The 17272-nt window shown below is 39.4% G+C and overlaps 1 protein-coding gene across 1 annotated transcript; it reads left to right on the plus strand.

Annotated features, from left to right (window-relative positions):
* Window positions 1-261: 261 nt before the first annotated feature.
* On the plus strand, window positions 262-16516 carry hephl1b (hephaestin-like 1b; the record flags this gene model as incomplete). The annotated part of the gene is made up of 20 exons (XM_083927364.1): window positions 262-425; window positions 2370-2614; window positions 4985-5197; window positions 5574-5792; window positions 6668-6922; window positions 7504-7672; window positions 9490-9629; window positions 9771-9902; window positions 10164-10369; window positions 10929-11073; window positions 11229-11441; window positions 12773-12992; window positions 13110-13249; window positions 13343-13468; window positions 13670-13776; window positions 13885-14119; window positions 14717-14856; window positions 15101-15254; window positions 15385-15399; window positions 16334-16516. 20 exons carry the CDS (start codon window positions 262-264, stop codon window positions 16411-16413), a joined length of 3318 nt encoding a protein of 1105 aa, XP_083783490.1. The 3' UTR covers window positions 16414-16516.
* Window positions 16517-17272: the final 756 nt, after the last annotated feature.

Raw genomic sequence — 17272 nt, forward strand, 5'->3', positions numbered from 1 at the left:
GATTTTTATAATAATTAACGCGAGAACACTACGCGGTTATTATCCCTGTCCTCTGATACCACAGGAGGCGGTAACACCGTGGCCGCTCTCCGGGTTGAATAGGCCAACTGTTTCCCTTTGAGTTTCATAAGCGCTGCAGCCCCAACGCACACAGTTCACACGCGCCTGCATGGACGAGTCAGCGGAGGTCTCCACTTGTTCCTCTTGAACCAAAAGCCGCAAAACACCGAGCACCGAGTCTAACGGAGCGACCAGCTGATCATGGCACGGACTTTGGGGCTGTTTGCGAGTTGTTTGTTGTTTCTTCTCTCCTCCGGTGCGGAAGGGAGGGAGAGAGTTTACTACGTGGGGATCATTGAGGACTCTTGGGATTACGCACCGAGTGGAAAAAACCTGCTAAACGGACAAGACGTCGAAAAGGATGAGTGAGTTGTGACAAAGTCAAGTTATTTAGAGATAGTGAGGACAATTTAATGAATATCATATCCTCGATCACATCATATCACATAGACTACCTACACTCCATATGTAGGATGTTGAGGTTCAATCTAAAGTGATTATGATGAACGCTGCGAGGAAAAAAATAAAGATCGCCAATCTAACTACAGAGATTTTTTTTTTTTTTTTAAAGGTTTAAGGTCAAAATACTCAATACAGAAAAAAGGTCAAGAACTCGTGCTTGTCTGGTAGATGCACAGGAAGGATGACAGTGCTTGAGTAACAGTGGATGACTGTTCTTTCACACTGACCCAAAATAAAGTCAAGAGACTATGTCTCTTATATAAATGGGAGAATCGTTTGCATCACATCATCACAAATACTGTGATGCTACATAGGTGTCAATGTTGCTGTGCTTTAAGAGGAATCACAGAGATGTAACAGAGATGTAAATGGGGGGTGGGGGCAGAAAATGGGGAATAGTGTATTCACTATTTAAGAAGTGTACCCAATTTGAGTAAGAGTCATGAGAGTGACTTCTCACCGTGGCTGGGGATCCGCGTCTTAATGTGTATCAATTGAGAGGTCCTTAACACACAAAAATGGCTGAGAACCACTAGTAAAGTCTGCACAAATTATCTGTCTTGATCTCTTATAAGACTGCTAAATACTGACCAGATCAGAAGATCAGTTTTTACAACGTTCCACCCTTACTCAATACTGGAATCTCCTGACATACTCAATCAGCCATGCCAATTTACGCAACAGTCAGTAACCAATGCCAAATACACACAAGCACATCAAAAATCATAGGTTGTAGTCAAAGCAAGATATTTAAGCATGCATTGAACAATAATTCTTATCTTTTCTAAATTATCACATTGTCATTGCCCTTCCTATTTTACTGAATATTGAATATCCATAGGCATATAACTTCTTCTACTACCTTCTCCAGTTGGTAGCGCTCAAATGTTGCCCTTAATAAAATATAGTGGAAATATAGTATATATATATATATATATACATATACTGTATATATGTATAGTATAACAAAGACGTATAGATTGGAACATAGAGATGATTTTCTCAAACCTCATCAGCACTGTAATAAGCATTCCTACACAATCGTCAACAACAGGTGCTCAGTCAGACTGGCCCATTTGTGAAAATCAAGTAAACATAATGCTTTTTCATCCTCGCTGCTGCTTTGGTTATGGGCTGGATATATAGAAGCAAGACTGCGTTTGCCACAACTCCAGTAACACCTCATTAGCCCAGAGAAACGTGCAATCACAATAATGACATGTCTAATTTTTGGAGAGCTGCAACCAGATGCAATTTGTTCTGCGGCATTACATCTACAGTTAGTACAGATCATGTACGTTTTATAATGACATTTAGTCTGCTATTGACAAATATGTTAAATAATCTCAAAGATAAATCTGTGTGCTACTACAGCATTACGCCCTTCGTCATATTTTTTGCTACTGCTTATGCCGGTAATACTTCTTGTATTTTCAGTATTAATTGCAGTTGTATAGTTGACTACAGTCATACAGTCTGTGTCATGGCAATACTTAGGCAGCTGCACTGTTGTCATGGTGTTGTCATGGTGTATAAATCCAGTGGATGTTGTGTTTCTCCCGCCTTTATTTATAGACAAGATCACAATATCTTTATTCTTCTGCTGTGATTTTTATCAAAAATATTTTATAGCGCTTTTTATTATTGCACAATTCATGCTTCTTTATTATTCAAAAATATGTTGCAACATGATAAAGATAAAAAACTGCATGTCATTGTGCAATCCTGTGCCTGACCTTGACCTTATTAAATAGCCAACACATCAGGATAAGTGGCGGTCCATTTCTCTTCTGCCTCCCACACTCTCCCTTTTCTTTAACGTTTCTCTGTCTCCACCTATATCTCAGGCATGCATTTGTGTTCCTGGAAAGAGGACCCCACCGTATTGGCAGTGTTTATAAGAAGGCCATGTTCCGACAGTACACAGATGCTACGTACAGCCGCCTGGCCCCCCGACCTGCCTGGTTGGGCTTCCTGGGGCCCGTACTGCGAGCTGAGGTTGATGACGTTATTGTGGTCCACCTGAAGAACTTTGGGACCAGGAACTTCTCTATGCATCCTCATGGAGTTTTCTATGAGAAGAACACAGAGGGTATAGTGCTACACGATAGATACATGTGCATGTAGAGACACACATACTGTATTCACACACAGAATGACATACAAATTCAATTGGGATATCCCTCAGACAGAAAGGAAGACCTGTTCACATAAAGCTATTCTAGTAGTTACTGTAATAATAAGAGGACTGCAAACATTCAAAAAAGAATAATGAATGCTTAATGATATACTTAATGGATTTCCGTCCAAAATGAATAGCAGTTTGTACACTAACGTGTTTCAAAAACTACATATGAAGTTTCAGGAATGGAATACAGATATGTAAAGAGTAAACCTACGTAAGTGACACTGTTCTGCTAAAACAGATTATTTAAGTGAGTATTTGATTCAGGCCATGGAAAAAAATATTTCTCCAATGTATTATTGTTTTTTATGTCTTCACGCTGTCGACAGCCGGGTGCATTATGTCCGTTTGTCCCATTCATGTGAAAGCGATATCTCAGGAAGACCTTGGGGGATTTTCTTCAATTTTCCGTAACCTCACAAAATGCATTTTTGTCCTGAAGGATTCAGTGGTTAATCATGACAACATTTCACACAAATGTCTCATAGGATAAGAATGATGACATTTCATATCCAAAAGGTCAAAGGTCAACTTCACAGTGACATCATGATGTTTCTGTGCATTATTCAAGGCCATAACTCAGGAACAGAAGGGGAGACATTTGGTCAGATACTGAATTGGTGACACTAACCTTGAAACTGTGCTGATTTTATAAATATTCTGTATACAGGTTCATGTTAAATCCTTTCATTCTTCCCTACATATATTATGTAAGTCTGGACAGTTTGGATGTAAACTGCAACTTAACTGTTTGTCAGAGGTATACAATCGCAAAGCGGTAATCCTATTTTTTAAATAATATAATGCTGTATAAGAGTCATTATCAAGAGACTTGCCTCACTTTACAGTTTTGGCAAATAGCTGGACAAACTGTAAATGCTAGTCTGAAAGTATGGTGTCTTGGCATGTTTTGCTCCTCTGCTTCAGTGCCAGACTGTCTCTGACAACAAGATACTGACAGGACAAAAGGACTAGCAAATGAGATACAGGCTAAATGAGTCCAATTTGGCTGGTGTGTGAGTACAAAAAATGAAGAAGCACAATTTCAGTAACTGGAAAGTATAACAGAAGGTATGCCTCCTAAGTATTCTGACTTTTGCAGCTCTTTGTTATGCAACAAGCCCCCATCCCATCCCCCACTCTGGGGAGCTGCATCCTGACTCTGGAATTTCCAGAGGCTTAAAGGAACTGAAACTGAAACTGAAACTTGAATTTTCTTTTCCTTCTTCATTCATTCATCTTCAATCGCCTGTCCCTGTCTGAGTGGCTGGAGCCGATCACAGCTGACATTGGGCGTGAGGCGGGGTACTCCCTGGACAGGACGCCAGTCTATCTTAAAACAGATTATGGCTGGTGTCCTGCTTTATTGAGGGATTTGCCTCACTCTTTCTATGAGTCAGATAGAACATTTCTGTTAAGTGACCAACTTTTTCTTTTTCTAAACAGCAAATTGGACAGAGGCAAGCACATTTCAGCAATAAGGCAATTCAAAGTGCTTTATATAGAACATTAAATAGCAATTACAACAGTCATGAAAGAGAACAGAAATAAAAACAAGCTGTAATGAAATAAGAGACATATAAATACAAGTATAAACGTTACAGTGCAGTGTAAGACATAATTCATTATTTAATTTAGTAAAAGGCAGCATCAACAGAGAGTCTTCAGCCTTAATTTAAAAGAACTGTGAGTTGCCATTTATTATCTTTTGAATTTGAAAAAAACTGAAAAAAGGTCTAGATGGCTCGTAATGGAGCAGAAGATCTGAAATGGACTCTGGCCCTAGACCATTCAGTGATCAGGCAGTGCTTTGTAAACCAATTATTATTAAACTAGTATTTTGACATCAATTCAGAGAGAGATTCAACGGTAGAGGGAGAGGGGAGTGGTGTCAACCCATCAAGACATAAATCATGTCATGAGACAAATGTTTGGTACAGAGGTCAGTGTACACGTGACATAAACCACTAAGACTGATGTCATTAAGGGTTTATAGATAGATAAGAACCAGGAAATGGATATGAGTTTTATTAGGGTTAACCTCCAGTGAAGAATGTGATTATTAGACCTATTTTCAGTTGATTAAACACGGATGTCATACATAAATATTTTTTTTACATAATTTAACGGCAGTTTCAGGTTTTTAGCCCAAGAATTGTGCTTGTTAAGACCATATTTTCTACTGACACAAAGTGAGAGTATACAGGCACAACTGCTCTCTGACCTTCAGAGGAAACAGAATGATCTCAGCATAAACATCATGTATTTGTCTACCAGGCGCGCTCTATCCAGATGGGACATCAAACAAGTTGAAGGAGGACGACTCTGTTCCTCCAGGAGGCAGCTACACCTACCGCTGGGAGGTCAGACCCGAATTTGCTCCCACAGATGACGATGCCAACTGCCTGACCTGGGTCTACCACTCTCACGTTGAGGCCCCCAGGGACATCGCCTCAGGACTTATCGGGGCTCTGCTCACCTGCAAGAAAGGTATGAAGATATGTGACTACATGCTTTTTTATTTATAACATGCAAAATCTTTTTTTTTTGTTCTTTGATTATAGTTGCAGTCACCAAGGGCTTCTTCACACCCATGCTTAAAAATTCAATCACAGCGACACTCCTTAACCTTAAGCCCTTAATGACTACAATGAAAAACTGCCAACGAAAGAAAGCTTCATAAGGAAAACAAATATGGTGGGAAACCACATGGGGAATTACTCCACTGCGATCTATCAAACATCCCCACATAGTGGGAAAACAAAGATTGAATGTTTCTTTATCTGTGCTTGACTACATGAACATGTGACAATTTAACCCCTACCCTGCATGTTTCTCTATGTCTCATCTTTCCCTGTGAGTGCAGGAATATTGAAGGAGACTAATGATCCAGTCCAGGGTCAGACAAAGCCAGAGTCTGTTGTAGAGTCAGCCCGAAATGATGTGGACCAGGATGTCTTCCTTATGTTCAACGTGGTGGACGAAAACTTGAGTTGGTACCTGGAGGACAACATTCAGAACTGCTCTAATCCTGCTGGGGTCAACCCAGAAGACCCAGACTTTGAGGAGTCAAACCTGATGCACGGTGAAAATGATCTTTCTCATATTGTTTGATACTAAAAAGGATTGCACACACACTGAATTAGATGACAGCAGGAATAATATTTATTGTAAAATAACGTTTTCAAAAATCTAAAAATGAAGGTCATTATACTTCTATGTGCACTGGATTGATGTACTAAAAGCTTGATATTTTTGATGTACTAACAAGATTAGTTTACTAACAATATATCATTAGTACTACTTATGATGCACTTATACAATACAGTTAAGTGTACTTGACCGTACTATTTTGAAACTAAATTGAGCGCACTCTTTCAAAGTACAATGAAATAAAGCCTAAAATAAACTACCATTAAAGTGCACTTTTTGTAAATGTCCTTAAATTTACTTCTCATGAAGTGAAATAAAGTACACTTTAATAAAACATACTAATAGTGTATTAAAACGGACTTGAAAATAACTTTACTTCCCATAAGTACAATAAATTACCACTGTAAGTATTTGCAATTGAGTATATGTTTTAAAAGTACACTTATTAGAATAAGTATATTTAATTTCAATACATTGAATTGGACGTAATGACATCTTTTTTGAAGTACACTTCAAAAGTACATGTTAAATATACTTTGAATTAAGCACAAAAAGTGAAAGTGTGCTTGTAATAACATTAGTAAACTTATTATATTATATTGATAAGGATTGATTGGTTTTTCTAAGTATACTACTTTTTTCCTTCCTTTCCCACCTCCCCCTGCATCCGTCTATGTTATGTGACTTACTCGTCACTTCAAATGACTTAAACAGCCCACTTTTTTCAGTATTTTGAGTACAGCACCAAGGCCAAGTTCTCTTTGTTGTTTCCTCTAACCTCTGTCTGTGTTTTTCTTTGTATGACAGCTATTAATGGCTACATGTTTGGTAACCTGCCCGGAATCAAGTTATGCCAGCACCGTCTAGTAGCCTGGCATTTGTTTGGAATGGGTAACGAGGTGGACATTCATTCTGCCTTTTTCCATGGGAATACACTGCTGGACCGTGGCCACCGCACCGACGTCCTCAGCCTGTTCCCTGCCACGTTTGCTACAGCTGAGATGGTCCCAAAAGCAACAGGAAAGTGGTTGCTGACCTGCCAGGTTAATGACCACTTGCAGGGTATGGCGCCTGAACTTTAACCTCTGTGTGACCTTTGATCCCTCTCGTTGTGAAGAGTTGCTAAGGGGGCGGGGGGATTTTTGTGAGGTACACCTCTGTTTTTTTGTCAAAGCGTGATGTTATGAGTCTTTCCACAGCAGTGCTTGGATTTCTACTTTGAACACGCCCTGACTTGTATTGTAAGACTGTCCAAAGTCCATTGACTTGAAAGAGCTATACTTTCTCAACATATTATAAATAATGCTTACACTTGTTAAATACCTTTGCTTTGTATACCAGGCTTTCTAATATAGTCCATTTGTATCACTATGCCTTTCAAAGACACCTACGCAAATATATTACTATACAAATCACATCAGTAGTTTTTCAGGTTTCGTGTCCTCTCAAGGACTGGTGTGTGAAAAGACAAGATAAGGAAGTTGAAAGTGTTAACTGAACCCTGGAATATTTATTGTTTTATAGACAATTGTAAACCCTTTAGACCTGTCAGGCTGATTTTCAGAAGGTCCGATTGCACCACAAATTTTGTTCATGTGAATTATGGCCTGTGTAATGTTCGTGTGTGCCTTTATCTGTTCCAGCTGGGATGCAGGCCTTTTATGAGGTGAACTCATGTGGCAGTGAGGCTGGCTCTACAGTGACAGGTGGTGTCGTGAGGGATTACTACCTGGCAGCAAAGAAAGTCCTGTGGAGCTATGGTCCCTCAGGAAGGGATCTGATTAATAACGTATCTCTTACTGAGGCCGACAGGTAGGAAAACATGTTACCAAATTAGAATTAACATACATCTGCATCCAACCTAATCAATGGTAACAGCGAGGGTAGCCCAGTGTAATTAAAAACTCTAATGAAGTTTGTACCAAACACACAGCAAGCTAGGCACACGTGGTTTCACGCCAGCTTTCTCCCAACTATTTAGGTCTTCAGGGGTCATGTCCAGGCGTGTAGCTTGTTTTATTGCTTAATCTGGGTAGAGTTGTTGAAACTGTGACTGCTTTTGTCCAAATGTAGCAAAAGAAGACATCATCTGCAGTGCATATAGTTATTGCTTAACCTGTACAGTTTTTATAGATGTAGATCATGTTTCAATAGGGCCTAGGATCCTTAAATTAGCCCTTTAAACAACCTGAAAATATGTATTTTTTGTAAGGATGAGGGTTAGATACAGTATAAGACACAACTTGAACAGATATCTGAAATCTTAAAGGTCCTATTGTAAAAAGTGGGATTTCCATGCCTTTTTTTATAAAGTAAGTCAAGGTGCTACAGAAATACTGTGAAAGTATCACAACACTCAATCCATGGAATTGCACACAGCCTGTAGTCAGAAACTGCGCCTTTAAACAAGCCGTCAGTACTTATCTATGGTTGTGATATCACAACTTTACTATACATAGGTAGGAAGTGCTGCTACAGTACCTTTACAGTCATTCCCCGGCTGCAATGACGATGCAGAGACACAAGTGCAGGACTCCAAAATGCTGACCAATCAGAGCAGACTGTTCAGAAATGTCTCTTGTGCGGAAGGACAGTGTGAGTGCGCCCTAAGGAGGTGTACTCAACATTCAGAGCATTGATGTAGCAGCAACAAATATTTGCTCTATAATGATATAATGGAGTAAGTACGTCCTGACCAGAGTCAGAGTAAGTCGCTCTGCCTGTTGTTTCCTGATAGCTGATCTGGCCGTGTGTGCATGCTAGTACACGCAGCTGTGAAGAAAATGTAAACATGTTGTGGGGAATGGTCTGTGGAGAGCCATGTGGAGTACAACCCCTTTACAGAGTTGGGATACAGGTATATTCAAAAGAAAAACAATGTTAATTTTAACATTAAAGTATGTAAACTTATTATTCTATTAAAAACCCAAAATACAAGTATGGACCTGAAAATTAGCCTAATATGGGACCTTTAAGGTATCCATCAAATGTCACCAACCAAGCAATACAGAATAATCCTTGTGTTTCATAGCCAGGCATATACTGTATGTACAATGTATCAGATGAGTACTTTTCCTGCATTTAGAATATACAGCCTCAGTAGTTTTTAAGTATTGGAGATCACTGAATGGGTGAAATATTCCTTTTTTTCAGTCTTCTGTCTATAGTCTGAGCAGAATAGCTTGTCTGTGTGTTTGGTCTCTGGACAGGGCTGATTATGTGAAGTGGTCATTCCTGTGGCAAGGCTGTTTTGTGGTGTCTAGAGTAAACAGACGATGTAGATAGTGATGCACTGACTCAGTTGTTATTGTGTCTTTGTTATTGTTCCCTGACCTGGCAGTGACCCCCACCCACCCACTCAAACACACACACACACACACACACACACACACACACACACACACACACACACACACACACACACACACACACACACACACACACACACACACACACACACACACACAACCACACACACAGCTGGCCAGCTTTTTGTTCTGTCCACCTTTTCTGTTAGTAAGAAATTACACAGCACTGTTTCATCCAGCCCACACATTCATTATAACATATATCGTATCTTACCTATAACAACATCTTCATATCCCACCTCCCACCCCTTCCTCACATAGGGCATCAGAGGTGTTTTTTGGCAGAGATGCTGGAAGGATTGGAGGTGACTACCTGAAAGTGATATATGAAGAGTACACAGACAATACTTTCACCACTGCAAAGCCACCAACACCAGATTCTCAACACTTAGGAATCTTAGGTAAGGCCTCCCCTTTCACTAAGTTCCAGATTTGGCCAAAATCCTTTGCATCCTTTTTACTGGCACATTGGTGTCCTGTCTTATACCGAAGTTCTCTCAACACCTCTTGTCTGGTTCCACTGTCCTGCTGTATTTGTCCAGGTCCAGTCCTGAGGGCAGAGGAAGGAGACACACTCAGAGTGACATTCATGAATAAAGCTCATAGAAACTACAGCATCCAGCCTCATGGCCTGCACTATGATAAACACTTCCAGGGAAGCAGCTATCTGGATGGTAGATATTATATCTTTAATATTATTTGATTGACTTGAGTTATCATCAGTCAGAGGAAATTATTAATTACACTGTAAAAAAAATATAACTCATTTATTCACAAAAAAAATAAAAGTTACGCACGGACTGTGTTGCCACAGACTGTGTTTGAATTTCAGAATACCTAAAAATTTTAAAAGAATAAGGCTCAATTTAAAGGTATAGACTGTGACTGTAAAAGCAACTTTCTAAACAATAATTTATCTGTGTGCAATACTATAGGTGTTGACAAGCCAGGCTCTCATGTTGGTCCAGGGGAAAACTTCACCTACACCTGGCAGGTGCTAGAAGGTCCATCTGCATCTGATTCTCCCTGTATCCCCTACTTATACTACTCTGCTACCGATCCCATCAAGGACACCAGCTCTGGATTAGTGGGACCTCTGCTCGTGTGCAAGAAGGGAATGCTGGGGACGAACGAAACCCAGGTGCAGCGTTATTATAAATTTGCACACACTTTGCACTCACAGAAAAATGCAGGAAATTCTGGCATAATGCAAGTCGAATATATTTTGCTCATATCGATGTTCATACTTTTGGGGTTTCTACTAGAACAGTAGCCTACTAAAATACTCTTTCTGAAAGGCTCCGTTTTAGCACCTGTCTCTTTAACCCCCCTCCAGAAGAAGCCCAGTCGGTTCTGATTTCCCTTGTTAAATGACTTTATTTAATTGACTGCCATTGATACAATTTCTTCCAATCAATTAATCGAATAATTGCACTATTGGGATTTGATAGGATTAAATTATCTTTGTTGGGAAATAGTGCATTTGCAGATAAGAAAGGGTGAGAACAAAGTACATTGTGCTGAAGATAATATATCAAGTTTATTGAAACAACAAAACAGTTTACATCTTTGATTGGCAGGAATAGGCATTTGCCTTTAAAACAACGTAATACATGTTTAATTTGTATACTGTTAACTGCAACTGCAATCTACGACCCCATATACGTCCTTACTGTTACTGTGTGTGCATTGTTTTACAGAAGGGTCTGGATAAGGAGTTCTTCCTCCTGTTTTCTGTCATGGATGAAAACCTGAGCTGGTATTTGGAGAAGAATATCGAGATGTTTGGCAGCAACGAGACAAAACCAGAAGACGAGGACTTTGTGGAGAGTAATTTGATGCACGGTAATCAAAGTAACCTAACCTCATTGTGCGCGTTTGATCTAAATATTATTTGATCACGACTGATTGTAGCTCACATACCATTTGTATCATATTGTGAATGCAATTTCTGGTATTTTTTTCTTCTTCCCTGTTTGAATCTTCCCTTTTCCTTACAGCTGTAAACGGACGCATGTATGGGAACCTTCAGGGCCTGGAGATGTGTTCCGGGGACAAAGTTAGGTGGTACACCTTTGGATTAGGTACAGAAGTGGACATTCATGGTGTTTATTTCGAGGGGAACACATTCAAGAAGCAGAGCACAACACGTGACACGGTCAGCCTGTTCCCTCACACCACTGCTACTGCCACCATGCAGCCAAACACTCCTGGTTAGTCATATTACATGCATTGCACACTGCACACACCACACACACACACACACACACACACACACACACACACACACACACACACACACACACACACACACACACACACACACACACACACACACACACACACACACACAAAAACACACACACACACTGTGATCTGTGATGCCACTACAAAACCACATCCCTTTCCTCTCACATATTGTTAGCTTTCATCCATACATCAGGCTCTGCTTGACAGACAGATTTGGTCTTTACAAACATGCTTAGATAACCTTGTGTGAATATTTTCCTGTGACATATACACCACTCCCAAAACCTGACAGCAGGAAACATCAATAACTACAATACAAACAGGATATTTCAAAACCATCTGCAGTATTTATATTAATATAATTCACAGTATCCTGACCTGAGATATGTTTGAGTGCTTCATCCCAGACCAGTTAAAGGCAAATTCCACAGTCATTTTCAAGTCAAGACTATTCTATTAAGTCACCCCCTGTATTTTTTATTTTCTTTTAGATGTACATAGGTATGGAGTTTTTAAATAAACAGAAATAATCATTGAATTCAGATTTTAGGGGGAATTATAGTCAAGAGAAAATAATCCAAAGTTCATAATAATAGTTTCATTTAACAGGGGATGTGTTTCCATTTAATATTTGAATGGCTTGTGCTGTCACAACCACAAATACAAATTGCACATGTAACATTTTACAATCCCATTTCCATGTCTTTTAATGATTTATTATAAAGTAGGTTAGAGGGCTATATAAATAATGTGAGTATTTAGTATCAAACAGCTCAATCCACAAATAAATCAGACTTTGGGACCTTCAACATAAAGTATTGTGCTTTGAACAATAGTTTGCTTTTTCCCACAAAAAAGTTTCAATTAATAAATTCACTTAAAAAAAAAAGAACACACCTACACTTCTACAAAAAAATATAAATATGGTATATAAATATGTTTCATTTCAAAGTCAAGTGATAATAAGCAAATCACATTTATGAGTAAAGTAGGTCTAAAACTGCTCAGATAGCACAAAACACACTAAATGCATGTACACAAAAATACTTTGAAGGTATAATGCAGTCTACATGTTTCATGCTTACCCAACATGCAGACATTTGCAACAAACTGCAAACAAAGAAACTGAACATGCAACCCCAAATAAACCACTAAAGTGTGTCCAGAGAGCTGCAGTGCAAATCATCAGGGGATATTTTTGTGTTTCAGCTGCAAATGTCTGCACCTAAGGGTAAAGCCACAAACATCCAAGCCACATGTCCGAATCCTTTACCTCATTTCATTTCTCTCTCAGGTTTGTACGAGGTGAGCTGCAGAGTTACAGACCACTACTCAGCTGGCATGAGGCAGCAGTACAGAGTGAACCTGTGCCCGCGACACAAATCGAAGCTCACACACAAAGGAGGGCCGACCAAGATTGTGCAGTATTTTATTAGTGCTGAAGAAATAGAGTGGGACTTTTCGCCTAAGAGAGACTGGGAGCGGGAGAAACACCACGGAACATTAGAGGACAGGTGTGTGAGTAAGATAATTGCAGGATGATGTATTTCAGTGTCGGAGCCGGAGTCTGCAATTAGTGGCATATCTTATTACTGTTTGTTAATGGAAGCAAATTGGTACATGTCTCCCAGTCCAGGCAATATATTTGTGGAGAAAGGGAAAAACAGAATTGGCTCTCGTTATAAGAAAGCAGTGTATAGAGAATACACCGATGACACCTTTAGAGTTCAGAAGAAACGGCATCCCAACCAAGAACACTTGGGAATTATAGGTAAGCACAGCTGCTTTTGTTTAGTTCGTTTTTTTGTTGTTTTTTTTACCAAGAAAAGGCCGAAGAAGACAGGGGTTTTCTCTTCCCCTGTAGGTCCAATAATCAAAGCAGAGGTAGGAGAGCAGATCGTGATCACATTCAAGAACAAAGCCAGCCGACCATACTCCATTAGCGCACATGGAGTGAAGGCCAGCGGCGCGCACATTCCTGTCAAGCCTGGTGAGGATCTAATTTGAAAAAAATAAAATAAAATGTATGTTATTGCAGTCTGACAAAAGGTTGAGGATCAAATCTCAAAAAAATAAATACAAATGTATGTTATTGCAATCTGACAGAAGGTTCGAGTGAGGAAACACGAACCTGCCCTTTTCTCAGAAGCAGTGTGATCGATACGCTTGTTTTAAATTCTCTTGCCTCTAGGCCACATAATGGAGCTGACGTGGGATGTTCCTCACAGCTCCGGTCCAGGGGTCTCGGATCCTAACTGCATCTCTTATGCCTACTACTCCAGTGTTGACTTCATTAAGGCACTTATTCTCTTAATACAGTCACATGGAAGCACATAAATCTTTGCCGCTGTAAAAAATGTATTGATGATGTTTTGTAACAGAGTGGGTTCATTTGTTTACGTTCAGGATCTGTACAGTGGTCTTCTGGGGCCTCTGGTGATATGCAGGCGAGGGACTCTGAGGCACGGCAAGGGGCCCGACAGACAGAGGGGTGACGTGGAGAAGGAGTTTGCTCTTCTCTTTATGGTGCATGATGAAAACCAGTCCTGGTACTTGGACGACAACATTAGGACATACCTCAGCGTCGACCCGGATACCTTCAAGCCAGACGAAGACTTCGAGGAGAGTAACATGATGCACGGTGAGACATGAGTAGAGAGGGAGTAAAACTCTTATTCATGAAAGAATTTAAGTTGAGATTTCTTGATCCTTGTGAGAAAACTGGAGCCATGCCAGCAGGAAAAGCATTAGGATGGGATTGATCATAGTAAAGGTGTGTGCAGAATACACACTGACTCAAACATAAGACATAAAACATAACAAAATAAATGGAAACATAATTGAATTATGCTAAACAAATGGTTAAACCAACCATGCAAGGGTACGACATTATACATCACATCTTAACACGCAAACTAAGGCTGTATATTGCTCAGATCGCACAACTGCAGAAAAGTCAAACCAGCAGAAGTAACTGCTCCTCATCAACACAGAGACGCCAGTTGAATTAAATTAAATCCAGTATTGAATCAATATTAGTCATTGATTATGGAACTTGCCTTTGTTTCTAATATCCCATAAGTGTGTTCCTTAGTTGTAACAAGAGGAAATCTAAACCTTCATTGTCCTTTCACACTTGTCTGACGGTCTCTCTGATTCTAAGACATAAAACAATACTTTATTCATCCTGAGGAAAATTGTGTGTGGTAATCTTTATGTGTGAATGTGTCCATTGAAGGGATCAATGGTAGACTGTACGGTAACCTTCATGGCCTGGTGATGATCCGGGGCCAGAAAGTTGACTGGTATCTACTGGGCATGGGCAATGAAGTGGACATGCATACCGTTCACTTCCACGCTGAGACTTTTACCTACAAGGTAACCCTCACCATCACAACTAAAGTTTATTAGTATTCATTATTAAAACAGTACCAGGCAAATTGTTTGTATACAAATCATTTGGATCTTAGAAATGTCCCATCCTTACATATTCACACAGTGTAGAACTGGTCTCTTCGAATTCAATCAGATACTGAAATCCTGATATCGGGTGTTGTTGTCCGGCGCTCATTTCCTTTTCCTCTGCTTCCCTCTGTTGTATTGTATGTGCTGTGTGTGTCAGACGGACCGTGTGCACCGTGCAGACGTTTTTGATCTCTTCCCCGGGACTTTCCAGACTGTGGAGATGGTTGCCGGGAACCCAGGGACTTGGTTGCTTCACTGTCACGTGACTGACCACATCCACGCTGGCATGGAGACCACTTTCACCATTAAAGGTGCACATGCATGCGTTCATGTGTAAATAATGAGTTAGTTTCAAACATGCATGTGTGTTTGCATTATATATGTCAGTATGTACATGAATGATGACGTCTAATTTTTTATTTTTATCTTTTTCAATTCCAGAAAACTCCTCACATGGTAAGATATGTTTTTTGTTTTTGTTTTGTTCGTTTTGTATTGTAATTCATTACTAAATTTGTGTTTGAAATATGTTTGTCAGGTTTCATTAAATCTAGATTCAAAGCCTGTGTATGATATTTGATTTCTTTTTCCTTGCAGACAAGTTGCTTTCCATTTATTTATGTAAAGAATAACAATGAGAATTTTATTCTGAAAATTTGCTTACGTCTTGTAGTCCATTACACCTGCATTAGTTTTATTATTATTATTCTTTATGTTAAAGTACTATTTTAAAAGATTGCACTGCATTGCCCTTACAACAATGATGTACTGTACCACTGTCAAATCTAATGCTGACAAAAGTCCTTGTAGACTTTGTGTTTGTGACAGTGTATAGCCTCGGTTGCAATAGATTATTAGTGTGTAATTCAAGCATGTTTGAAGAGCATGCTAGTATATTTTCACACAATATGGATTGAACATAAACAATGGAAGTTTGGAACTGTAGACAAAATACAGTACATATAAATCCCTTGTGTATATATGTACAATTGTTAGTTGCGGTGCTAGAGTAGTAATTAAGCTTTAACATATATAAACACAGTTTCAATCTGTCTGGTCACAGCTGTAGCATACCATTCATCTTTTTTAGTTCAACAGAGACCAACTGACAGCAGGTACTGGACTCTCTTTGTCTCTGCTGTGGTGTAATGGATGTGGAATGTTTTTGTTAAATGTTATCTGTGTGCTTAGTTAGAATTGATTAACAACACTCAATGCTACACTAAATAAGTGACTTCAAAAATAGAGCAAAGACACAGTTTTTGTTGTGCTTTTTTGTGTGTGCCAAGATGTCACGGTTGTAAAATGTTTAATTTTCTTAACATATACCTCCCCTCTTGTCTCTCACTTCCTCTTTGACCCTCTCACCTCGTCATCTCTCCCGCCGCAGCGCCAGGAACTGAAGGCTCCGTAAAGACACTGCTGCTCTCGCTGGCCCTCGGTCTTATGGCTGTAGGTGGACTGCACTAATGAAGGGACTCTGACACTGGGCTGTATATGTGTAACTGTGGTTATTAATGCACTTCCAAAAAAAATCCAGGGACAAAATCACTGTTGTGTGTGTGTGTGTTTGTTGGAGGTTATGTATGTAAATACCAAGCAATGATCAGACCAGTCAAAATATATCAGCTGGCTGTACAATCATGTAAAGTTGATTATTATTTTATTTCTTAGGACTAAAAGAAGCATTTTATATTTGTGGATTCTTTCTATATTGCCATTTTCTGGCATGTTGCACTGTGTTTGATGTAATACGTTTTGTAAGGCATTGCTGTACCAAAAATGTAATTTCAGTTAAGTATGTGCAATAAAGACATTTATTCAACTATCTGTCGTTTTTCTTTCACGTGCTAGCGTCATATTGGACCACCAGGTGGCGTTAATTCAATTTTAAACAAGTTTATTCTATGCTTTTTTTTAAGAGAACAGATCAATGATAACTCCCTTTCTTATTGTGTGCTGTAGCACTGTTGAACTCTTTTTGTAGCTTTTATGATAGTTAACCCTTCATTTCAGCGGTCTCCATGGAGATATACAGCATCTTAAAAGTTGAGTATTTTACAGTGATGTACTGTGGCAGTTAAATTACATCTCAGAAAAACTAGGCCTACATCCTGTCTTGAAAAGCTCACGCATCATACGATGCAAAGTATGTGATCCGATCAATAAATGTTTCTGATAAGGTTCAGGAAATAATAGTGATGAGTCGTATGTGTAATGAGTCTGTCAATAGCTAAATCATGGGAAAGGTACATCCACTGGGTCTCGCTAACAGTGTGAGATCAATTGATCAGTTAATGGCTGATACTCGAACAGTCTGGTTAATCTA

The sequence above is a fragment of the Echiichthys vipera genome (genome assembly GCF_963691815.1).
Source record: "Echiichthys vipera genome assembly, chromosome: 14".
NCBI lineage: Eukaryota > Metazoa > Chordata > Actinopteri > Perciformes > Trachinidae > Echiichthys > Echiichthys vipera.